This window comes from Pyrus communis, chromosome 7 (assembly GCF_963583255.1).
Source record: "Pyrus communis chromosome 7, drPyrComm1.1, whole genome shotgun sequence".
NCBI lineage: Eukaryota > Viridiplantae > Streptophyta > Magnoliopsida > Rosales > Rosaceae > Pyrus > Pyrus communis.
In genome coordinates, this window is record NC_084809.1 from 27,337,790 (window position 1) to 27,363,454 (window position 25,665).

Here is a 25,665-nt window from a genome sequence, read left to right on the forward strand (position 1 = left end):
TTCTAAGTAAAACCGAGTGATGGGAAATTGAAATTGTCAAAAAATGAAATCAAGAGGCACGGAAAAGAACGAAATTGACCGAACGTAATTTTTCTTTTTTCTTTTGGTTTTCGGATTCGACTTTTCACTTTTAAAAGTAAAGGAAAGTAGATTAAGAAAAAGAAGGTTGCTGTGATAAAGAAACCAAAACCAGACAAGAGAAGGGCAATGGGAAGAACAACTCTCTTAGCAGATAATGAGAAGGGCAATGGGAAGAACGACTCTCTTAGCAGAAGAAGATGAGATAAATAATGCATGAGAGAGATAACGTGGTACGACAAAGAAATGCAATTGAAAAAGACTAAAAGCGAGGACTTAGTGGTCCTTGGTAGGCAAGAAATAGCTGTATTAGTTGACGTCAATCTTAAATTATAACTTCATTTTCCTGGCAATTATTTGGCACTTTAGCGTGGGTATCTACACCAATTATTTAGCACATTTGATTCATCGACGAAATTGTACTGACTGCATTATGTTGGGGTTTGACTGCAACAACCTTGTTTGATGAATAAATCAGGTCATATTGTTTGTTTTTGGTTCCGATTTGGACGCTACGAAATCCTCCTGGCAACCGGTCTAGACAACCTAAGGCGATTTGTGTTGGTTAATGCTTTAAAGTTCAATGTATCTGTCAATTTATTTAAAATGTTAATGCTTTAAGCCTTTTGATTACAAAGCCAAATTACTACTCTAAACTAGGAAGCAGGGGCTAGGGAGTAGGGACTAGGGAGGGTTCAAACCCCGAACAGTAAGCTTTATATCAAACCCCATATAAGGTTATGTAATTTTAAGAGAGCTGTTGCATAAATCATTTCTTCTGCTAAATCTGCACATTGACACCTCTGAGAGAATTTTAGAAAATAATGTCAAAGCATCAGATTAGACCAATCTTTGTCATTTGTATACGTATGATATGCTTTGAGTGCGGGAGTTCATGTTTGAATCTCGATATTTCATACTAGAATGCTACCGAAATGCAGGTTGAGGAATTGGCTTCTCTTGTTAAAGACAGTCTTACTTGCAAGCGTCTTATTCTCTCAGCGGAAAAGTCCTTGGTGGACTTGCTTTAGAGTGATACCAGGCATGTAAGACAAACTCCTAAATGTTATTAGCATTGCCATTTCTTATGAGATTAGTTTTAGAGTAAAATATTAAAAAAATATGGAGCAGGAGTGATGCAATTCTTTGTGGTCTATCTACAGTAAAATTGTGACATCCCACATCGCCCAGGGGAGTGATCCTTATATGTATATTCTCATCCCTACCTAGCACGAGACCTTTTGGGAGCTCACTGGTTTCGGGTTTCATAGGAACTCCGAAGTTAAGCGAGAAGGGGGCTAGAGCAATCCCATGATGGGTGACCCACTGGGAAGTTGCTCGTGAGTTCCCAAAAAACAAAACCGTGAGGGAATGGTAAGCCCAAAGCGGACAATATTGTGTTGTCACATCCTGGCCCGGGGCGGATCACTTCCCGAGCCCACTCCAACACCATGGTACGATATTGTCCGCTTTGGGCTTACCATTCCTTCACGGTTTTGTTTTTTGGGAACTCACGAGCAACTTCCCAGTGGGTCACCCATCATGGGATTGCTCTAGCCCTCTTCTCGCTTAACATCGGAGTTCCTACGGAACCCGAAGCCAGTGAGCTCCCAAAAGTTCTCGTGCTAGGTAGGGATGAGAATATACATATAAGGATCACTCCCCTGGGCGATGTGGGATGTCACAATCCACCCCCCTTAGGGGCCCAACGTCCTCATTGGCACACACGCGGCCAGGGTTAGGCTTTGATACCAATTGTCACATCCCGGCCCGGGACGGATCACTTCCTGGGCCCACTCCACCACCGTAGCACGATATTGTCCGCTTTGGGCTTACCATTCCCTCACGGTTTTGTTTTTTGGGAACTCACGAGTAACTTCCCAGTGGGTCACCCATCATGGGATTGCTCTAGCCCCCTTCTAGCTTAACTTCGGAGTTCCTACTGAACCCGAAGCCAGTGAGCTCCCAAAAGGCCTCGTGCTAGGTAGAGATGGGAATATACATATAAGGATCACTCCCCTGGGTGATGTGGGATGTCACAAAAACTCTAGAAGTCATTTAGTTTCGATTGGTGTTCTGTAGCATCTGGTTGTGAGTTACAGATGTTTTCGTCTTTTTTTTTCTGTTCTTTTTCTGTTGATTGGAGTATAGTCTTGTTTTGATGTAGAACTTAATATTAGTGGAAAGAGCTTCACTGGTTTGTTAAATAATTTGCAACCAAGAAACTTTTTTTTTTTCCTTTTATTGTGGACAAGTTTCAACAGAGACTAATTTTTCCATATTCATTTATTGGAATCCTGATTCCTTATAGAAACATAACCTTCATGTGCTCTCTCTATTTTTTGAAATATGGGGTGTTGAAATTAAAGTGGGAACAAAACCTTCATGTGCTCTTCCTATTTTTTGAAATATGGGGTGTTGAAATTAAAGTGGGAACAAAACCTTCATGTGCTCTTCCTATTTTTTGAAATATCCGCAGGTAAAGTATGGCACTGAATTATAAATAGAACTATATATGTATGTATCGTTATGGTGGTAAAAAGAAGTGTTAAATAACATGATATATTTGTGCAAATGTTAGTTTTTTTTTTAATATATATATAACAAAAAAAAAAAAAAAAAACCAAGGACCCGTGGACCTAACCCATTTCAACTGGGTCAGGTTAGATCCGGTTTCTATATTAGAATCTACTATCCCCGACCCAGCCTAGCCCGTGCCCACCCCTACTCTTATGTCGTTATATAGGAAATTAATTGAAAATTGTAGTTGTTGAAAATTTAATACTCAAGTGCAAATTACAAAAAAAAAAAAAAAAACAAAACAAAAAACAAAGTGTTACTATGTCCACTCCTCTTTCTTATTTCCTCACCCCACTTATTTTGTCACCCACCATTCTAGACACATGATATTTTTGCCATTCACCATTAACAGTAAGAAAAATAAGAAATCATATTTTTACCACCTATTTGTATCATCTCTCTAATAGAGATAAAACCTACTTGGATTAGCCGGCCTTACCTCTATTAGAGAGATAATACAAAAATGGTACAAATAAATGGTATGTAGTATTACTCAAGAAAAATAGAATACTATTTTTACACCCACCATTGTTCCTGAAATACATTGTTCTAAAAATCCCCACCTAGCGTCGTCTAGGCCAGGTCTAGCTGCTAGGTTGTTGGCCCCCGCTCCGATTAATGCTCAGACGTTTGAAAATTAAGAAATGGCACCTAGACTTGTTGAGGCACCCTCATAGGTCGCCTAGGTGTCCACCTAGTTTGCCCAGACCCTTCTAGGTTGCAACTCACTTAAACATAAAATAGATAACTTTTATTTTGTATTTTAATTTTTCAATAAATTGTAAGAGACTTATTGAATACTTAAATGAACACACATTATATGCTTATTCCCCATATTTTTTCTTCTATTCCAATACTTCATACTATATATATGTCATACTATTTTGTAGTTTATGATGAAATTATATATATTTTAAATATAAACAGACATTTATTTACTCAAAATATAATAGATCTACTTACATCCGCCTAGTCAGCCCGGGCACCCGCCTAGCCGCCTAGCCGCCTAGGTGCTAGGTCCCAGCCTGCCGTCTAACTAGCGTCTAGCGTCTTTTAGAACCTTGCTAAAATAAGATTATATATTAAAGCGTGAATTACCAATTTAGTCCCTGAATTATCACCTAAGTGATTATTAGGTCCCTAAACTTTTTTTTTTTTCAAAAAAATATGTCTTTGAATTATAAAAATCTGCCAATTACATTCTTAATATCATATTCGAAGTTACTATAATCAATTTTCCATCAATTTAAGTCACATTACTTGCATGTAATACACATTGGAAGCTAGATTGGTATTTTTCATAAAGAAATAGTGTATGAAGTTAACTTTAAAGGGTAAATTACGTTGGATTCGCAATCTATATGAAATGTTAAGGGCTTATAGGCGAAAAAATGACAGTATTACACTCTAAAGTGTGTCAAGTGACTTAAATTGATGAAAAATTGAATAAACTAGCTTTGAATATAATAGTAGGGATGAAATTAACAATTTTTAATGAATCTAGAGATTTATTTTACCAAAAAATAATTCAGAGACCTAAATTTCACTGAAATGATAATTCAAGAACTAAATCGACATTTCATCCTAACCACATGTTGGAGTGTGCAGAAATCAGCCACATAACGATTTCCCCAAATCCACCCACGCAACCACCCCCAACAACATAGCTGTGCCTTCCCACCAGCAGACAGAACCAACCCCAGTCCCAAATCTTAGAGGACCACCACTAGACTTGTAAACGGTCAGTTTTATTGGGTTCAGGTTAGTTTTAACCCAATCTGTTAAGTTAATGAGTCATTTAAATTTAACCTGTTAAGTTAATAGGTCACCAAAACCTAACTCGCTAAGCTAATGACTCATCCTTTTAACCCATTTCACTCGTTAACAAATTTTTTATTTTACATTCTAATACTAATTACATGTATTTTGTACTGGGTTGCTAAAAAAAAGCAAATGACAATCTCATTTTCCCACACTAGCCCACATTTTACATCCGTTTTTCAACTACCAAACAGAATAATAATAGGGAAATGGATCCTCTCCAAGGCAACCCCTCGGGATCCTTCTGACCAGTGTTAGTAGGCCGTTGGATTTTTATCCAATGGCTACAATTATTATAAATTTTAGAGGGCCTCCTGTTTGTAGCCGTTGGATAAAAATCCAATAGCCCACTAACACTGGTTAGGAGGATCCCGAGAGGATACCTCGGATCCGTTTCCTAATAAAAGCATAACTTATTGACCATCGTTCATGGTCCTTCCTATGCTAGCTGTAAAGAGGAATCACATATAGGCGTTCAAAAACCTTCAAGAGAAAAACAAAAATGAATTGTTATTAACACTCTAAAAATCTTATTTGCAATTCAAAACTTTTTATAATTCAAATGAAAAATACACTTATGAGGAGTGTAGAATAAGATTTTTGGAATGCTAATAATAGTTTCCAAACAAAAACCCAAAACAAATATATGAAAAAAAACAATATAATCATAAAGAATTGAAAAAACAACCACGAGTTGGTGGTAAATGACAGATTTCGAGGCTTCCTTCAAATTAAAAATTAGAGGTCTCAGGTTCGAAACTCGTTGCTAGTGTAGGGTTCGAAACTCGCTGTTGGTGTGGAAGCTAGACTTGTGGTCAGGGAGAGGCTGAAATACCTCTGCAAGTCTTCTCGGCCTCCGGAAGGGATCGATAATCGTGGTTTACCACCGGTTATCTCTTTTTTTTTTAAAAAAAAAATTCAAAAATTTAAAATTTAGAAATGAATAAGGTACCCACAAGATCAAACGGAGAGTATGAGAAGTATGAGAAGGATGGAATGGACATTGTGGGCCACCCAGAAAGGTATAGCCAACCCGAAGCCAGAAAGCAGGTGGACCACCAGTGCCTCGCTGTGGATATTGCTTTCGAGGAGGGTTTATCGGCTATCTCCTTGTTCTTCTGCTTCATTATTGCTTTTTGAAATAAGCTGCTTCTGCAAAAAGCAATCTCCTTTGATTGTTGGGTATTCGATTGTGTGTTTGTATTCGATTGTCTTATGCTTTATTAAATTTACGCACACCAGCGTTAACGGATCTTGCGGTAGACACAAAATGCCCCGTTATTTAACTAGTGATTATCGAGTTTTCTCCGTTAAAAACCCGACCGGTTGAGCATCCAAATAATAATTTTAATAGGTGGGTTGGGTCGAGTTAATGGACTAGGTTTAAAATGCCAAGTCTAACCATCACGACTCTCCAAGTCTCCTACCTCCACCCATCTAGGCCTTCTCTGTACATAATTTTTAGTCGTCGAATTCGAATCAATATAACAAGCTATTGTGTGAGAGAGATAGGAAACATGAAGTGCACAAAGAACTCCAACTCCATCATATCCAGCACAAGAACATGGCAGTCCCATGCTTAAATTAGCCTCAGACGTCCTCAGCCAAGGCATCAAGCCAATGATGGGTTGGCTGGGAGCATGAACGGAGCCAATGAAGGCTCATTGGGGGCAGGTGCTTCCATTCAAGTAATTTGTTTGTTAAGTTACAGACTACAGTTATATACTATACACGCGTTATCTTTAAAAAGTATATATGTATATAATATCTAACATACTACTTATACTCTATATAAATATTATATGAACAAAAGTACTCTTATTTTGTCATTCAAATTGAAGAACTCCTCTTCCGCCCATCATATATTAATATTTTTCTCATCACTTTTCCATTTTCCACTACTATATATAGAAATTTTTGTAACATAGAATTGCGATACATCATCATTTAAAATCATTCCTATTATCATATTGAATATAAATCATACTTTAATAAAGTTTTCTTAGTTGATTTTTTGGATGCTCCCACTAAAAGTAAATTCTAGCTTTGTCCCTGGAAGTTGGGTGATGGGTTGGCTGCCACGGTTGACTGTGGGGTTGACGAGCATTTGTTTCATTTTCAATTTTATGTAGAAGTCTTCATTTGTTAAAATAATATTTTGATTAGGTCCTTTAAAGTCATTTTATATGAGGTAAATTTATCAACAAAATATTCTATTTAATTTAAAGTAGTGAGAAAATTAAACAATGGGGTGGATTTAATATCTCTCTTTAAAAAATAATCTCTTCTAATACCCACTACTATTGAACAACCACTTATTAATTTGAAGATTCGTCATTTCTTTATCTTTCTATTTAAAGTTGACAGCACAAGCGATTAAATTTTAAATTTCGACAGTCATTAAGGGAATGCTAGTTGTTATTTTTATAAGAGTTGAGTGTAACAAAGTTTTTTGAACTATACCATACATTTAGTTTTGATCTCTAAACTCTAGTTATTGTTGCTTTCATCCTCAAATTGTCCCGTTTCTTGGGCCCCTGTTTGTAGTCGTCGGATCAAATTTCAATGGTCCAGATCCTCCGGACTTGGTGAATTAGAAGGAATGGATCCATAGAGGATCCCTTTCTCATTAACCATTATGATGACATATATAGACTTTTTTTTTAAAACGATGTTATCTACATTAAAAGGGAGATGGTGTGCTTAGCCTCACAATGGGCTAGTAATAATGTGGTTCAAACTCGCATTTGGCGAGAATTGAACCTAAGACCTCTCACTTACAAGTGAAGAGGAACACCACTAGACCGTAATACTAAGTGGTTGTGACATATATAGACTTTATCTCTACTATTATAAATTGTTTATATGCTTTTTCATAGATTTAAAAAATTCTTTTTTTTTTTTTTATGAGTTTAGAGACCAAAACTAAACTCAGTATAATTCAAGGATCTTTACTACAATTTAGCTTTTTATAAACTAGTTAATCCTTTTACTAGTGAACGGTAAATGGAAGGACTTGTAAATGGCGTGCTGTAAGGCATGGGGCTCAATGGGCAATGAAATTGGAAGAAAAAGACAATAGGCGATGATCCAAAGATAGTTAGGGAAGTTCAAATTCGGCTTATTCACTACATTTTGCTAGATGGATTGCTACTGTTTAATTTTAGGAAAATTTTATTTGAACTCATATAACCTCTTTTCACATCTATCTTACTCTTTACAAGTAGTTCCTCGTTTCCTTCGTAGACAAATACTTCTTTCCAAGGAGTAGAAAGTACATAGACCTTTACAAGACTATAATTTCTGAAGGAAAACAACTGATAGAACCAAATAAATCTGCCGGCAGTGGACCATACTTTTCATCCCAGATCTCTGTTTCCTCCGACATTCTCATCTTAAGTTTTCAAATTTGTGAAATGAACCCTGAAATATTAGCACTCACTTATTTAAAGATACTGCACCTCCAATGGACTCCTTAGGTGATCAGCTCATTACAATTGGCGGAAAAGAGAAAAATCGAACTCCAACCGTGCTACCTATCTTGCTCCTAGAAGGCATGGTTGGTGTAGAAGTTCTATTCGTATTGGCTCCTTATCATTATGAATCCCTACATCAGAAGCTGTTGGATTATTAGATTGCCGAGCCTGCCCCATTCTAACGATATTGATATTGTCTCCAACTTTACCACATATCAAATTTGTAAGGTGTGAGACTTTACCACAAAAAACTTCGGTATTAGTTAGAGTGGGGTAATCAATTTAAACCCCTTGGTTTTTTTTCCCACCACCGATGTGGGATTTTAACAGAAGCATGGTTGAAGTACAATTTTTATAAAGAGCTTCTAAAACGATTTTTTTAGTTAAAATTGACATAAAAACAGAGAGCGGGATTAGATATGCTCTAACGGAACATTTTCAAAATTTTGAAGTCAATCTTTGTTTTATTGCTTTTTATTGCTTAGTCTTCTAAGTATATGTTAGCAAATCACAATGATGCATGGATATGGACATGGATACGGGGATACGACAAGACACGATGCGGAGATACGTCAAATTTCTAAAAACGAGAACACGATACTTCAAGGATACGGCAATTAAAAATATGTATCAATAAAAATAAATAAATATATCCATACCACTACACAATAATATATTATAATTTACAAAACACAATAATATTATAATAATACAAAAAGTTAAAAACAGAAAAGCAAAAGGCTTCATCAGATTCGAATGGACTATGGGGGTAGTGGAATGGGTCTTATAATATATTATTGTGGGTAGTGGTATGGATATAATAATATTAGTTTCAACTTTCAGAAAAGCAAAAGGCTTTTTAATCAGATTAAGGGCTGGTTTAGTATTGCTATACTTTTAAAAAAAGCTGCTTCTGCTGTGTTGTGAGAATAAACAGCTGTGAAATAAAGCAACAGAGTTTTTGGTAAAAATTTTTGTAAAAGTGCTTTTGAAAAAAAAACAGTATTATAGTGTTTGGTAAACTTTTATGTAAAACAGATGTGAGAAAAAACCGGTTTTTCAAAGCTGGGTTTTGCAGCTTCTTGTTTTTGGCTTTTTTTCACTCAAAACTGTGAAAAAAAACTGAAGCCGAATGTTTACCAAACACAAAAACAGCTCCCAGCTTTTTTTTATACTAGTTTTTTTTCAAAATCACCTCAGTACCAAACCAGGCCTAAGCTTTTAGTTTCAGTTTCAAAGATGTGTTTTGTGACTTGTCCTCGGGGAATCAGATTAAGGCTTCGAATGGATTGAATCAGAGGAGTAAGATCAGGAAAACATCGGATTTGAAACTATTAACAAAGTGAAAACGAAAGCTCACCACTCACCAGGAGTTGCAGACAAGGACGAAGGAGATGATGGAGCAGTTGTAGACGAAGAAGATGGAGACAACGGAGCAGTTGCAGACGGAGACGACGAAACAGTTGCAGATGACGGTCAATGGTGATTCGTGAAAGTCTCCCAAGCAGAGTGATTTATGAGGTTCGAGATGTAAATCCGAATTTTTTTTTTTACTTTTGATTATCCTTCGATTTTAGAGTGATTTCAGTTAACTAAGTTCGATGAATCATGATTCTGTGCGGATTTATTGTGATTATTATTATTTTTTTTTTTCTTCTGATTATCCTCCTATTTTAGTTTCAAACGTATCCGAAAAGTAGGATACTCGTATCTGGACAATACGATACGCGTATCTCATCAGTCCTAAACGTATCCCTTCACTCTGATACGTATCGGGCGCGTATCCATGCGTATCTTCCCTGTATCCGTATCCTCAACGTGTCAGATACGGGATACGGTGACTTTCTCCCGTGTCCATAACCTCCGTCTATGGAGTTCGTGTAATAGATGCATAAAAAATTTGTCCAAGCTAGGAAATCCTACCTGCATATATATTTTTTAAAGAACTTGTCAACAAACCTTATTTCATAGAAGTGGGACGCATTAGTTGCAAATGAAAGCATACAGAAAGATAAAGGAAGGTATAAATCAGCTTTTCATAAAAAATATAGTATGGTACAAGATTCTCAAATTTCTCCATTGAGTCAATCACATAGGAACGTATAAACCACTGATGAGTCAATCTCATAGGAACGTATAAACCACTGAAACCAACTCTAATTGTGGGCTAAAAGCTAAATTACCCCTCAAAATTCCTCCCCCAAACCCACTTCAACCCAAGGGGAAATTTTGGGCTAAATGTTAAACCAATGCCAAATTCCCCCCAAAATTTAGTCCATAAATCAAAGTGGACTCCACTCAATATTTATCAGAATTTAAATTTTTTTAGATTAAAATGTTCATAAAATTAATTTACGATAGTCTCCATGTTTATTTTTTTAAAAGAATTTAATTTAACAAAAAAAAATAGCCTAAGTTCATTCTTTAATAATCCCGGGCTAAAATTTTAGGCTAGAACGGTTGGAGCAGAAAAACTATTTCTGGGCTAAAAACTAAATTTTCTGGGCTAAAAAATTTAACTTTTAGCCCAACTATTGAAGATGGTTTGACCAAAAGCCTTGCAGACTTGGCAGATGAAAGTTCCAAACCAGCTGAAAGCAATCTTAATTAGTTCCTGAATCAAGCTAGCAGTACAATAAATTGTCATAGAGAGCTCGAATAAAAAGCATACTTGTAATACAAAACAGTTATGCACAAGTGAACCGTCTATCTGTACATGATCAGTTCGTCATTGCTTTACTGTAGGTGAGAATGTTATGCGAGAAAGCAAAGGAAATTCTAATGGGAGAAAGAAATGTTCAGGTGAAGATTTTGGTTTCTTTAGTCTCTTATTATGTTTGTATTACAGCACATATTTCACTGTTATTTCATTTTGTATGGGGAAAAAGCGTTATTACTGTCCTTCATTTGAATTGGTAACGCAGTGTGGATCTTTCAAATTATATGGGCATACAGCTATTATTATTTATTTGCATATTCTTCCGACCAATATTCATGGGCAATTTCACGACCTTCTAGGATCCATGTTTGCCCATTCTTCTCACGATTTTTATTTAGAGTAAATTATAATAATAGTTCTTTAACTTTCACTTAATTGGAGCAATGATCTCTTAACTAAAAATTCATTATCTTTGGTTTCTGAACTTATCAAAACGTGCAGCTATGGTCCCTCAACTTTGTTCTAACTGGAGAAACGGTCCCTCAACTTTAACTCAATTGGAGCAATGGTCCCTCAAACTTTAACCCAATCGTAGCAATGATCATTTCAACATAACTCATTTTGACAAATTTTAATAAAGTTGACGAAAAAGACCATAGCTACACGTTTTTATTAGTTGATGGACCCCAATTATGGTATTTTCAACATAACTTATTTTGACAAAATTCTAACGAAGTTGAAGAAAAGAACCATGACTATACATTTTGATCAATTGAGGGACCAATAGTAATGGATTTTTAAACCATTGCTCCAATTTGATTAAAGTTGAAAAATCTTTACTACAATTTATTTTTTTTATTTATTTTCTGCCAAGAAGATCCTTCTGGGTTTCTCACATTTGACTAATTTGTGACTTTTTGGTTTTTTGAATTACTTTATGTATTTATGCATCTAGTTTTGTAGCTTTTTTCTGTTGTTTTCAAGATTTTAATGTGCAACTCTCCCTCCCTCCCTCTCTCTCTCTCTCTCTCTCTCTCTCTCTCTCTCTCTCGGGAAATGGTAAATAGGTCGTTCTCTGAATGACATGAAATTAGTTATAGATGGCATAAAAAGAGGGGTTACTTCATTCGAAGAATTTATTTTGGTGAGGGAACTTTGAGCTGATTAGGTGAAGAACCAAATTGTCTTATAACATGCTTCTCATTTATTTTAAAAATGGATTGGATCCTATAAATATTTTAGCCATTGACTATAGATAAGGCGGTTGTATTGCCACTCTAAGATAAGGCAGTTGTTTTTTTCAAAATGAATTATCTGATACACATACAAAACTATCTGAACTAAAGTATAATCTGGGACTTTTACCGTCTATCTGTACATGATTGTTTCTTCATTGCTTCATTGTAGGTGAGAACGTTATGCGAGAAAGTAAAGGAAATTCTAATGGGTGAAAGCAATGCTCAGGTGAAAATTTTGGTTTCTTTAGTGTCTTATTATATGTGTTACATTACATATTTCACTGTTATCGCATTTGGTATGGGAAAAAAGCGTCATTATTGTCTTTCATTTTGAATTGGTGACGCTGGTGTAGATCTTTCAAATTGTATGGGTAGACACTTATTATTATTTATTTGCATGCCTGTGAAAATGCCAGTGACAATTTGTGGCGATATTCATGGGCAATTTCATGACCTTGCAGAGCTTTTTTGATTGGAGCGTTTTATTGCTTGCAATTTTGGATTACTTCAAATTATGAATGAAAAGGCGTTTTTTTATTTTTTATTTTTTTATTTTTTACAACATTGTTGAGAGTGGGTTTTGCTTAAACTTTCGAGTTCTGAGTTTATATCATGACATTTGATATGGTTTCATTTATTTTGTGAAATTAGATACTTTTCTGTGCACATTTTTCCTTACAGTTAAGTCAATTGATTGTTCATTTGGCTGTAAATTTGACATTAGTGAATTCTGGACTTTAATTTCAATGATTACCCAGTATTAATTGGTTATTGATTAGCATTTGTTTTCTGGAATATGGACTCTGAACAGTTCAAAGGTTTTGGGAAAGGAGTACTTTGCAGCCACAACTAAGACCAAGGGGTTGATTTTTGTTTTCATTTCCTTACCATTGGAATAAAAGTGCAACCCACCAGATAAGTAGTTAATTAGTTATATACTACTAGAGTTACATAATGCCACTTAGCAGTTGGAAATTAACGAACTAGATTTCTTGACATGTCTTTTTGTATGACAACTTTTTAGGTGCTGCAGTTTTGTTTTGGTTTTTCATTCTTTCCCTGAATTTCAATTGTAGTAGGATTGAATCATTTAAAATGTGGGATTGTTTTGTTTGATGGGTTTCAATTGTGTTTTCATTTATATAGTACTAATGTAGTTAAGGTTGGTGCATTAAAGTCCCGCAACAACGCGCGGGCATATTTACCAGTGCTCTCTATTTTGTAGCGAAGTTTTAGCTAAAACTATACAAAAAAATCATTTTAGGAGCTCTCTGAAAAAATTGTACTCCAACCAATGAAATCTAGCTTTCTTTCCGAACGAAAAAGAAAAATATACACACGTACACACATCCAGTTAAAAGATGCGATTCTATTGATCCGATTTTAGTAAAGAATAAGCACTCTCTAGTACAAAGTAGTTTCGGTAGACAAGTGCATACAAGCACCACTTCAAATGCTTCAATGTTTACAGAAATCACACTAGCATTATTTCCCAAACAACAAATACCGAAAATGTAGTGAACAAAGCTCCAAATACAAATCACACTTTTACCACGAAACACTAACAAGTCAACACAAGCATAACATGACTTGGAATATGTATCAGTGCCTACCCAAATCACACAAGTTTCTGGGATACCTTTTCAGTTGATGCCGTAGCTTGCAGGCTTATATCAAACAAGATGAGATCGGCCTCGGATACGAAGCTGGGCACAGACCGTTGAGGGGTGAACAGAGAATAGTCACAGCAACAAGAGAAATTAGAAAGAAGTATACTGAAAGTAGCAACCACAATAACGCCAAGGGCAACATAGCCTGCATCTTCAGGATCTCCAATGTCCCTGATTCAACCACCACAGTAACGCCAAAGCCAAAAAGGTCCAAGCAATCATATAACCAAGGCTAGAACTGGCCTCTAGCCCACAGAAATCACATAACCAAGGCTTTTTCCTTGAGGAGGAAGCTTTGCCAGCTTAAATCCAATATGGCGGTCACTGACGATAAGAGTAGTGCCCATCTTGTTCTTGGAACTACGACTAACAGTCATAGCACGACATCAAGTAGCATAGTTATCTCTATCCAAAAAATTTGGACATACCCATGTGATTTCTGGGGAATGTGCTGTGTGGTCCAATAGATCAGAGAGCCTTCCAGTCTGCTCCCCAGGATGATATTTCTTCCTTTAAAAGGAAAAACAAAAGAAAGAAGAATACAACACACAAACAAGCAATCACACACACCTGGAAAAACTTAACATGCCAGCCAAAAAATGAGGATTCTTCTTTGGTAGAGGGTGTTACAATTGTAACATCTAAATTTGTATCTGCAATCATCAGCTGGTCCTGTAAAAATATATATTTAGTTGACGATTACAAATAAACACGCAAACTGTTCAATAAGAAATCTGACTGAAGAACTATGAATAAGATGAATAAATCGGACTTTTAATTTTAACGGTTCAAGGTTCAGAAAAAGATGAAAAATTGGAGAGTGAAATTAATAGATGCTTAATTAGTGAATGAAGAACTTACGGTTTGATCACAATCATTCTTCTTTGAATCACTTAGCTTTAGTGCATCATCAGTTTCCTCTGCTATTTGTAGTCTTTCTGGTCTTGGATCACTTTGGAGTAACCCATCAGGAGAAATCTTTAACTTGATCAGCTGGCAGTCCTCGACAATCAAAGTGGGTAAGGATGGGACTTTGAAAATGCAATTTCCCGTGCAAAATCCTTGCAGACTTGGTAGACCAGAAAGTTGCAAATCTTTCAAGCAATTGAAAGTAATCTCATTTTCTGAATCATTTTCGTTGCTTGCCACTATTTCTACCATTCTTTCACAATACCGAACATCCAACTCCCGGAGTTGCTGCAAATCCTTAGCCACAGAATAAGGTATTAAGTATTGCATTCCGTGACAGCTCCATATGGTCAAAGCGGTTAGATTCCGAAAGGATATCAAAGTTGAAGCTAGATTCTCTAATCTGCCACATTTTTCTAGGCATAGAAATTCCAAGTTTGGAAAAACAGGGCCCCCTGGTTGGGAGTTCTCCTTTCCTAGATGTATCAGCTCCGGCATATTGCCGAGGCACAAAATCTTTACACGTGGGAGGGTCTTAACTTCATGTATTTCCCCGCTACTACTTCCTTGGTGGTCGTGGACAATTAATTCTTTCCAAGGAGCAGAGAACACACGGAGCTCTTCAATTTTCTGTAAATTCTCAAAGAAATCATCCGACTTGGGATGTGAAGTAGCAAAACCAATTCCTTTTAGTTTTCTCAACAACTCTGCCGGGAGTGGACCATACAAAATCTCTGTGTTCTCGTCCAAAACCAAGTATTCCAAGTTGAGGAATGACTTATCCTGGAATATAATCAACGGTAAGAGCATGCTTTAAAATATTTTGGAAAAACTGGACACCACATAATAACTTTAATATTAAAAACATAATAACTGTATTTACTTGATGGTGTATGTTTAACTAGTATGTAAAAATCACATAAAATTTTAAATATCAAAAGAATTGTGTACAAGTATGGATACCTTTTCCATTAAAAAGAAAGGTTGTTTCGTTGGCCTTGGGTGACCCAACTCAAGCTTGTCTTGATATGTTGAAAATTCGGCAGGCAAAATCTCCACACCACCACATTTCGTGAACTTTAAGGTGTTGAGTGATGGCCAATTAGAAACATGCAGTCCTGGATAGAAACTCCCAAGTTGGGTCAGGTTATGAAATTCCATACATGTTACTTTAGGGAACTCAAACTCCTCATATGCCGTTTCTGGTCGTTCTTTCTTCGCGACAATTTCCTCTAGTAAATCACAATTCTTAATCTTCAACATGCTTAGCTGCTTAAGATTTTTGGCCACTAAGGCGGGAAAAACATTTTTCAAACTATCACACGAGTCTATGTCAACTGAGTTTAGATTTGGGCACTCAAAACCATTCACTTGAGTGGTAGATGATGTGTCATATACCAATTGTAGTGCTTGACATTTGGATATCTTGAGATGTTTGAGTTGCCCAAAACATTTAGCCATGGAACTCGAAAACAAGAATCTTAAACTATCACATTGATGCACAGTTAAGGTTGTTAAGTTGGGTATCAAAACCTGCATAGCACAGAGCAAAATTCATGTTTATTTTAGGAAATTATAGTTTACATTGTTGTTAGTCGTATATGTTCCAAATGTGTGAATATAAATTAAGGGTCATACATTAAAAATGTAACCTACTAGGCTATTAGACAGCTGTATATCTTTGTACTTTCGTTAACTAGCAAAGAACAGATTGGAGTGAATAAACTATGTCAATTTTGTAGGGCCAAAGTTATGTCAATTTTATTCCAAATTTAAACTATTTATTTTCGATCAAATAAAAAACTATTTTATTTAAATTGATACCAAAAAAATATTATTGTGAATATTTTTAATGATAAATAATGAATTATCATGGTGATCAAGTTCAAATTTTTTGCACTCAAAATAAGTGGACTTCTCTATGACATGTTTCATTAGTTGACACATGTCGACAAACTAAGCCCTAACATAACCCTGTCCTCCCAGTAAAATTAAATAAAAATAAAAACAAAAGTAAGAAAAAAGAAGCCGCTCATCCTCCTCTCTCTCTCTCTCACTTCCCCAAACTAAACAGCAGCAATATCAATTGCACTCCTTCTCACTTTAAATCCATTAATCAAACCCGAAAGCCTCGCCCTTCAATTTAATTGCTCCTTCAAACAATAGGGGACGACCAAATCTGGGAATGTTGAAGAATAAATCCCTTTTGGGCTGTCAGATTTGTGAATACAAGCCTCTCCACTACGCTGGGCTACGATCTGATTTTTATTTTATTTGGCGTTAACGCCGTTAGGTTTTGTTGAGTGAATGGACAGATTTTCAAATTCAAAAAAGGTCACAGAACATCTACATGCATAAATAGGTGCAGAAGATTTGAACTCATTAATTGAATGGTACTACACCGTCATTCATTACTTGCCATGTGTTAAACCAAAAATAATAAGATTCCTTATTAAGGAAGGGGAATTGGAGAGCCAGAGAGGTACCCATTAAGCTGGGCTACGCTCTGATTTTTGTATTTGTTTTTTTTTTATTTTATTTGTAGTTAACTCTGTTATGTTTGGATGAGTGAATGGACAGATATCAAATTTGGCTTTTTAGTCAAAATGATCCCTGAGATTTGCATAACACATCAATTTGGTCCCTGAGATTGAAAATCAATAGAAATGGTCTTGAGATTGTCCATCATCCATCATTTTGGTCATTCTGTTAAAAACTCCTTGGGCAATTTTCAAAGCTTCGTAATTCAATCGTTTCTTAACCAAATTCGACCTATAATATATCTAAATGAAGATAGGAAAGTGTAGAACAAGATTATACCTATTTGGAAGCCCAATGGTTGCCGAAGATGGCCGGAAAATAGCCTCAACGGTGTCTGGTCCAAGGGAAAACTGGAAAACTTGTCGAAAACTGAGTAAACTTTAAACATTCATAACTTCTTCAATACTCAACGAAATCGAGTGATTCAAAAACGAAAATCATACTTCTCGATGAGACGAAAAGAATGATACCTTCCTCGACGGCTAATTCGCGGTAGTTTGCCTGGAAAGCGGCTCAAAAGTGGCTAACTCGAGACCAAGACAGTCACTTTTGAGCCGTTTTCCGGCCAAACCATAGCAAGCTAGCCATCGAGAAGGGTATCATTCTCTTCGTCTCGTCGTGAAGTATGATTTTTGTTTTTAAATCACATGATTTCATTGAGTATTGAAGAATAATGAATGTTTAAAGTTTAACTAGTTTCCGAAGAGTTTTCCAGTTTTCCCGCGAACCAATCACCTTTCATACTATTTTCCCGCCACCTCCGGCAACCATTGGGCTTCCAAATAGGTATAATCTTATTCTAGACTTTCCTATCTTCATTTTAATATATTATGGGTTGAATTTGGTTAAGAAATGATTGAATTACGAAACTTTAAAAATTGCCCGAAGAGTTTTTAACGGAATGACCAAAATGATGGATGGTGGACAATCTTATGGACCATTTCTATTGATTTTCAATCTCAGAGACCAAAGTGATATGTTAAGCAAATCTCAATGACCATTTTGGCTAAAAAGCCTCAAAAATTTTAAAACAGAGCGACCATATGCATAAATGGGTGCAGAAGATTGAACTTGATAGGAAAAAAAAATCTTAATATCAAAATCTAATAACATAATATATCATTTAAATGGTTTTTGCTTATTGAAAGAAGAATAAATCTTAACCATTTGTATCTTTTTTCTAATTGAAAGAAAAAGAGTAAATTGTAACAATAGTCTCTCAACTAAAAATCTATTACCATTAGTCCCTCAATTTATCAAAATGTGTAGCTATAGTCATTTTTATCAATTTCGTCAAAATTTTGTCAAAATAGGTTATGTTGGAATATCCATTTATATAATAAGGATCCCTCAACTGATCAAAGTGTGTAATTATGGTTATTTTCGTCAACTACATCAAATTTTTTGTCAAAACGAATTATGTTGGGATAATCATTGCTACAATTGGGTTCAAGTTAAGAGATTATTTCTCCAGTTGAATTAAAATTGAAAGACCAATTGTGATGGATTTTTAGTTGATGGATCATTACTCCACTTGAATTAAAGTTAAGCGATCATAGCTACAATTTACTCAAAGAAAAAAGAAGAATTATATGTCGAAATTCGAAGAAGAAACCTATTTGGAGAAGGAATCATGCAACCATTTTGCTAGAAAAATAACTAAGAAAGTACCTCCCAATTATGGAACAGTCTTGGTGGTCCACCAACTTCATCCTCTGTAAAGATTTCATCGGCTTCTGTAGCAATCATTAATTGCTTGCCTTTAGAAGAGAAACCAATAAGCTTTGGTAGATTCCGGAGTGTCAAAGATTTTAACTTTCGGAAAGGCTCGCCTATAAGTTGCCCATAACATACACTTTCCAAACTCACAAGATCTTCAAAAGCTAGAGATTTCAGGTTGGAGAAGGCATTATCAGAATAACTCCAATTGACGAAGTTAATGACATATTTAACTTCGTCATTGTTTTGGACATGGAGATGCTTCAGTTGTTTAACAGCTTCACTGTCAAATAGATAGGAAACAATATTCACACTCTCCATCCCATCCAAGTACAACTGCTCACATTTCTTTACTAGCAACTTTATACCTCGGTCGAATTGATTTCTCCTTGTAAGCTTGAGTTTTAGCATGTTCGAGGAGGTTCCATAGATGTCAGGACATTCCCAACAATCACCGATAAGTATGGTGTATCTTTCTAACGTATCGGAGAACAAGTTAGTTGGAAGAAGGTTAGCATCTGGAACATGTATGTCTAATGCAGACAGTTGAGACAAGTGCTTCAGCTCTGAAACGCTAGCATTACTTCTTCTGCCATCGACCAAACCTTCACCCTCCCATTGCTTGAAGCTGTCTATTCCCACCCTCAAGTCTTCTAGTCTTGTCAAGCTTGATATAACACCAGGTGAGATCACAAGAAGTTCAGAGCAACCGGTCAAATCCAATAATTGTAGGCTAGTCAATTGCCCTATTTCTTTGGGCAACTCTTTAATCTTGGACTGTAGGAGGCTAAGAATTTTCAAGTTTGTTAGCTGTCCAACAAGAGTTATGTCTGCCAACTCGCAATAATCTAAACACAATGTGTGGAGATGCTTTAGGGAGAGAAGAGACAGAGGTAGTGATGGAATACGGATTCCGGTGACATCCAACACTTTGAGTTCTTTCATCCCTTCAAAACATTTGCTTGGGATTTCCTGGGAGTCGCCAATATCATCATTCTCCAAGATCAACAATTTTAATTCTGGGCATTCCCAAGGTACTTCAGGAAGCCTGGGGATCTTGCAACGTTTTAAGGACATCATTGTGCATTTTTTAAGGAAATCCTCAGTTGGCCATTCTTTCACCTCATCTCCATCTGCTCTAGAAAAAGCCTTTTGATCATCAGATGCAATCCGAACAGCAACATCTCGTACAAGCTCATGCATTCTAACAGTCTCATCACCATAACTGTCCAGCAATAAGCAAGAATTTTTTAGTTTTTTAACCATTCTATTCAATGAATTCCGTGCATCTTCCACTGTATCAACATTTTTTATCAAACCCATACCCATACTATACTTTAACAAGTCACTGAGAAAATTGCAACAACTCCCGCAAAGCAAGAACAATTGCTTAAGCTCTTGATCCTCCAATTGTTCGTAACTCCACTTTAGAGCCAAGAATGCTTTTTCATTCAATTCTTTCTTGTCAAATCTTTTGAAACTTCTCAACGCATCTTTCCATTCCCCCAAAGTACCATCCCTTAAAGCACTTGCAACTGCAACAACCAAAACTGGCAAACCTCCACATTTCTTTGCTAGTTGGGTTGCTTCTTTCAGTATACGATTGTCTTTAACAACATCACCTGCCATCTTCTCAAACAAACTCCAACTTTCGTTTTCTTTTAAAAATCCAAGTTGAAAATCTTTTTGTGTACGCATATCATGGAATAAAACTTGTCTTTCTCTAGATGTCAACAATAACTTACAGTTCGGCACACCGACCAGTCCCACGGCCTCAAAGTCAATTTTTTCCAAAACATCGTCTAAAATGACAAGAGGCTTCCCCTCTTTTATCCTGGCCCGTAGGAGATTCGCCCTTGTTCCCATATCCACAGATTCATCAACGTCCATCCTCAACTTTTTGGTAATTTCCTTTTGAATTGTTTCGTTGTCTTTTTTTTCTTTTACATTTAGAATTATAACCACATCATCAAATAACTTCTCTTCCATAGCTTCTTTGTAAACCTCTTTGGCAAGTGTTGTCTTCCCAACGCCCCCTAATCCGTACACACCAATCTTGTTGATATCAGGTTTTTTCAGTTCCGTAATGATATCCTTCACCATTGAAGTCCTTGATTCAAAGGCCATGTACTCATTGCAGGCTACGGCAGATATGTCTTCCACGGCAACATTGTAAGAAATACTGGCAAACTCTTTTTTATTTTCATGCTCTTCAATCTTTCTCACCAATTTAGCTGATTTTCTGCTGAGCCGATGATAGGATATCAGGTTAGGACATATATAGAGACACTTTGTCTTTGCACGGCGGCGGCCTTCCTCATCCAATAATGCTTCTGCCGCTTGAGAGATCTTATCCGCTTCTGTCTGCCAGTTTCGGACATCCTCTTCCACCCTTTGATTAACTCTTCTTTCAACTTCCTCAACTGTATGCTTCATCCTAACTTTGACAGCATTAAAATTCTTCAATGTACTCCTTAGATCTTTAAGGTTGCTTTTGTAGAAAATGACATAACTCACTTGGCGTCCAAGTGGTCTAATTGTGTAGTCCATTATTTTAGGAATAATTGTAGCGATTATCTCCATCACAATGGCACCTTCAGCTTACCAATTCGTCTGCTTCTTCTATCTGTTGAATATATACGAATCCAAACAAAATTTTAGGATGCAAGAAAGGATTTTTTTTTTTTATTTTTTATTTTTTTTTATCAAAGCAGATGAAATTTAAAAAATGAAGCAAAAGGTCATACCTTAACTCATGATCAAGACTAGGCTTGAAGAAAAACAGAGCAGTACGCAAATCTGCATAGTAAAAGCACAAAGAAGGTTATACCACACTTGCAAGAAGTCGAGATGATGGACAAGTTTTCATATACAATTATTATACTAAAACAACTTGCTTGCTATGGAACTTAAGCAACTGTTTTCAAATCTTATAAACAATGAAAACATATATAATATGCTTTGAATTTCACTGAGACATTTTAATAAACAATATATCTGCACGCTTAAAGCCGGTGCATGAGGCAGATAACCAAATGTAGAACGATTTGCTCGTTGAGGACCACCAAGGCTCGTTGAAGTTGACACCCGATTCTCGCAAGCTGACCAAGTTAAGTCTGCCAAGGCTCGACGAGTTCCAAAGGCTCATGACGAGCTAAAGAAATCTGAGGCCATCAACCGCAAAATCAAGGTAGCCATGAGCTCGAGCATGATAAACCACCTGTGTCTTCCACGTCTCCTCGTGTTGCTGAAGAATAATCCAAGTTCAATGAGGACACGCCTCCCGTTGCTGAAACATAATCCAAGTCCAAGTCCTCTCGACAGTTCTATTCTTGTTCTGACTATAATCATCTATGGCGCACGGATACGGATACGGATACGGATCCAGCGATACAACACAGCAATACGAAAAATCTCTAAAAACTAAGATATGATACTCTATGGATACAATAAAAATGTATATAGCAACAAAACTACACATTTTAAAACATAATTCATCATTCAAATTCAAGTACATTTGAGTTGTTAGAGAAGAAAAATTCGAAATTTAATCCTCTTTATACAGTAGAAGGAGTGTGAAAGTCGTATTCACGGTTTTGATTAGAGAGAAGCTCTTTGTATCGGGCAAGTATCGTATCCGATCAAGTATCAGATACGGAATACAGGACCAAACAAAAGTATCCGTGCATCATAGATAATCATGCTTGTGTATTATTCTACACGAATTCCTCTTGTACTACTATAAATTTAATGATGATTGGCTCGCTCATCCATCAAGTTGAGATTACAAATATTATTCTACTATCTTTTAGAGCAAAGGTGAGGTCAAGAACAGAGACAACCTCGCTCTGAAAGGTCGAGCGTGTGTCAGAAATAAAGCACTCTAAAAACTGGACGGCCCAACTTCGTTCACTAGCTTGAATTTATCCATTATTTAAAACAAGTCAGGGGTGATGTCTTCTCTAATTAAATCTTCATTTTATTCAAATGGGTCAGGGCAGAGGAGAAGGGCGAGTGGGGATGCCTGAAGGGGTGGTTGGCTCGAAGGTGAGCTCTGGGATGCCCCGAATCCCCATCCTCCTCGCCGCCTCTCGGCCTCTCGTTCCGCTGAAGAACAATCTGGCGTTGTCATCGGCGTCGTTAACGCGCCGACCGTGGAACTGGGTTTCTGGGTTGGGCTGGTTCTCAATTTGGGTTTTGGGCTTTGGTTTAGGCCCAAAGGATTGGGCCGGTTTTAGGATGGGTTTGGATCTGGTTCTGTTTTTGGGCTTGGTTATAAAGGCCCAAGGTTTTGGGCTGGGTTTAGAGTTTAGTGGGTTGGGCCTGGGCTAAGTGGGTTGGATCTGATTTGGTCTGGGCTGTTTCGGGCCGGGTCTGACCCGTTAAACTCGCGGGTCACCGGACCCCAGCGAAGAAGAAGGCTGGCATTCGGGCGAGAATTTTCCCGACTCCGTTTTGAGGTCAGAACTCAACCAAAAACAATGATTTAAAAGCCAAAATGAAGCTAGAAACATGGGGAATGAGTTCGTACCAAAATGGGGCCGAGCTATCATCGGCGTTGGCCGGAAATCCTCTGCAAACCCGTTGTACTCGCCGGAAAAACTAGGAAAGGTTTCCTCAGACTATTCCTGCGTCCAAAACCAACCCCAAACGTCTCAAAAACTACCTAATCACCCTACTAAACCCGATCTAGGAATATTTAGGGGTGAGATCAACTTACCTCGTAGGAAAATCATGTGCACAGTGATTGTGCACAGTTCCGAGAAGGAGAGAGAGTGAAATCGGGGTGGAGAGGGAGAAAGGGGAGAGTCCAGGTGGTGAGAATGGTGTGGTTGTGATGGTGGTAGTCCGTGTGGATGTATGTAGGTGTGTGTGAGTTCGCCGGAGAGGAGAGTAGAGAGTAGAGACGAGAGAGAGAGAGAGAGAGGAGTATTCTAGAGTGAGAGAGAGTGAACGGAAGGGGGAGGAAAAGGGGGGAGGGTAAAAGGGTATCAGACAAAAAAGAGGATAAGGAACGCCACGTGTCAGCCATGTAAAGGACCAAAGTGGAGAAATAATTCCACTTGTGAAATTACCGAAATACTCTTGTTGTTCAAAAATCGTAGAAGCTTCATTTTAGCTTTGAATTTGATTCCAATCGTGCCTACGCGTTCATATCAACGAGTGCTACAAGGATAAAATATGAGAAAATTTCTAATATGTCTACAAACGAAGGTCAATGAAAGTCAACATTTTCGTAGTTAGTAGGAGTGGGCGCGGTGCGGTTTCGAATGAAACCGCAACCGAAACCGAAACTTTTTGCGGTGCGGTTTGGTGCGATTTTCAAGCCAAAACGGAAATGAAACCAAATCGTTTGGTTCGGTTAGGTGCAGTTTCAAACGGTTTCAGTTTGGTTTTTAAGAAAAAAAATTACAATTTAAAATATACACCTATTTATGCATAAGATGGTCTTAGTTTCCCCGTATACTAATTAATGAATAGCAGCAAAACTGCAAAAAAAAAGCAGCAAAACTACATAAAAAACACAGCAAAACAGCAACAAAAACTGCACCAAAACTGCAGCAAAAAATAGCAGCTAACATGTACCAAAACTGTAGTAAATGATAACTACTAAAATTGAGACAACATCCAATGCATCAATGAGTTTAAACTTTAAATCCTTACGTATCACATCTACTAAAATTCAACTTGATTACCAATCACAATACTTTACTACAACCCAATTGAAAAGTTAAGTTTGCCATAATACAACTAAAGTTCAAACTTCAAAGTTTCAAACAAAGTTCAATGTCAAAATGCATTATGGAATTAGTACAACCAAAAAAATAAATGGTTCATGGAATTTAATAAAGTCTTGGTTTTCAACTTACTTTGCATCGTTCAAGTTTCAAACATTTGCCTCGTCCGCCGGCTTCTCAGGTAAGTCCCCTATAGAAGAGTGACCAATCCCACTATGCTAGCTAGATTCTTCATATCTTGACTGAAATAAAATACGAAATGCTCATTATCTTAAATGAATGGAATGCACAGAATCTACAACACACAACACAAGCATTAAAGAAAGCCTCTCTGACCATATGTAATTATGCCATTTTATTTCAACCCAAGTTGGGGCAGTTCAGTTCAACTTCAACATGTCAACTTGGTACCCTAATATTAATACTAATTAATAAAGTAATGTCCTAACTTTGATTAATATTAATACTTGCTAAAGTAATATCCTAACTTTGAATTTCAATGCCATAATATTAATGAGCTTGTTTTGTCAAATTGGCATGTGGAATTTAACCATAATTGAAAGAAGACTTTCAAGCCTCTTGCATAAAATGACTTTAATGCATCGGTTTTTTACTACAACCTAGAACTACACCGGACTACTGACTAGAGAACAACAACACAGAAAATCAATGAAAACAGAACAAAAGAACTCATACGCAACAGTGCTCCAAAACAACAAAGAACAAAAGGACAATGAAAACAGAAAATCAGTAACAGACGATTTGCAAAACAAGAAAGAAAGAGAGGAAAAAGTTATGAGTGGAATAAGCTACTTAACTTAAGAGTTTTCATTGTCCTATGAGTAAGAAAAACTGCATTCATGAAAATTCTTGATTTTGCTGTCGATATATAATGTGGTATGCAGAACACTCGAAGAAAGTGTTAATGTTATTCCAGCCCCCTCAATATGACCGATGATTAGTGCTCACAACAGAAATAAACATAGTTTCATCTCATCCCGTATTACAGATTCAATGGATTCAACTTCAATTTCACATCCAAGACTTTAAATTGAAGACCATGTAACTTTATCACAGTAAGAGATCATGTAAACACGATAAAACAAAACAAAACAACACAAATTTGATACGCCACGTAATTTACAAAAGAATTATAACCACATCATCAAATAACTTCTCTTCCATATCTTCTCTGTAAACCTCTTTGGCAAAAGTTGTCTTCCCAACGCCCCCTAA

General features: G+C 36.7%; 1 protein-coding gene across 1 annotated transcript; it reads right to left on the bottom strand.

Moving 5' to 3' along the window:
- Positions 1–12,973: 12,973 nt before the first annotated feature.
- LOC137740386 (disease resistance protein At4g27190-like) lies at positions 12,974–23,623 on the bottom strand. Its single transcript, XM_068480263.1, has 7 exons — positions 23,412–23,623; positions 23,223–23,319; positions 21,439–21,490; positions 18,644–21,317; positions 15,395–15,964; positions 14,384–15,214; positions 12,974–14,194 (listed from the first exon to the last, which is right to left on the bottom strand). The coding sequence occupies exons 4-7, from the start codon at positions 21,272–21,274 to the stop codon at positions 13,991–13,993; spliced, it is 4,236 nt and encodes a 1,411-aa protein (XP_068336364.1). The 5' UTR covers positions 21,275–21,317; positions 21,439–21,490; positions 23,223–23,319; positions 23,412–23,623; the 3' UTR covers positions 12,974–13,990.
- Positions 23,624–25,665: the final 2,042 nt, after the last annotated feature.

Coding starts and splice junctions, on each gene's coding strand:
- LOC137740386 (XM_068480263.1), bottom strand. CDS start 21,274: ATGGAGATAATCGCTACAATTATTCCTAAAATAATGGACTACACAATT. Junction 15,215..15,394: donor CTTTCTTTTTAATGGAAAAG/GTATCCATACTT, acceptor ATTATATTCCAG/GATAAGTCATTCCTCAACTT. Junction 14,195..14,383: donor AGAATGATTGTGATCAAACC/GTAAGTTCTTCA, acceptor ATATTTTTACAG/GACCAGCTGATGATTGCAGA.